At 34.3% G+C, this 948-nt stretch overlaps 1 protein-coding gene across 1 annotated transcript in view; it reads right to left on the bottom strand.

The window, feature by feature from the left end:
- The window catches only part of LOC106868746 (hornerin), a 43681-nt gene that overhangs the window by 22172 nt on the left and 20561 nt on the right, over nucleotides 1-948 (bottom strand). Inside the window, exon 6 of the mRNA XM_014914144.1 lies at nucleotides 847-945. Coding sequence (XP_014769630.1) covers nucleotides 847-945 — 99 coding nt within the window. The remainder of the gene's footprint in view (nucleotides 1-846; nucleotides 946-948) is intronic.

Here is a 948-nt window from a genome sequence, read left to right on the forward strand (position 1 = left end):
CAAAATAGGGGTGAGGAGACGACGGCGGTGGGGAAAAATTTTTTTTGTTTGGTTTTGTTTGGAAATCAGTAAAGAAAAAAAGAACAGCTTAAAAAAGATTAACAGTTGAAAACAATGTAGATTAGCGTGATAAAATCGATGTAACTATTATTATTATTATTATTATTATTATTATTATTATTATTATTCCGCCGAGGTCGACTTTGCCTTTCATTCTTTCGAGGTCGATAAATTAAGTATCAGTTGCGTACTGGGGTCGATCTAATCGACTGGCTCCCTCCCCTCAAATTTCAGGCCCTGTGCCTGTGGTAGAAAGGATTATTATTATTATTATTATTATAATTATTATTATTATAGAAGGAACAATGTGTGTCAAATGAAGGAACAGAGTGTCAAATGAACTTCTAATTGTCATTCGTCTCAACACAGACATATACTCATACATACATGCTTATATATATATACGTACACACACACACGTATACACATACAGAGTGATACTGAAATCTATAGCGAATTGTGGCCATATAACACTTAAGGTACAAGAAGAATTTTTAAGCAATTACAATTACATGCTACAGTAATGAAAAGCGTCAGCATTAGCGAAAGTGTTTTTCAAAATGAGAAAAATGGGCAAGGGAGAGAATTCCGAAGTTTAAATTGATTAAAAATGAAATGCAGCCGAGGAAATGCGCTTGATGTTCCATCTAATAAGAATTATCAAGGAATAAGTCTCCAGTCCTTACTTTTGCTGTAAGAATTCACAAGGTTTTTCTATCTTCAAAATAATTTCATACTCAACATCGAATAGGGATAGAAATAACGAATGAGATAATGTTGACTTACCTTAGCAACATCAATTGCAAACGAGTCCAGCAATTCATCCAAAGTTTGGTAACCTTGGAATTTTGTGTCATCACCGTCCCATCCGGGTACGCGAATGACCTT

The sequence above is a fragment of the Octopus bimaculoides genome, chromosome 9 (assembly GCF_001194135.2).
Source record: "Octopus bimaculoides isolate UCB-OBI-ISO-001 chromosome 9, ASM119413v2, whole genome shotgun sequence".
Lineage (NCBI taxonomy): Eukaryota > Metazoa > Mollusca > Cephalopoda > Octopoda > Octopodidae > Octopus > Octopus bimaculoides.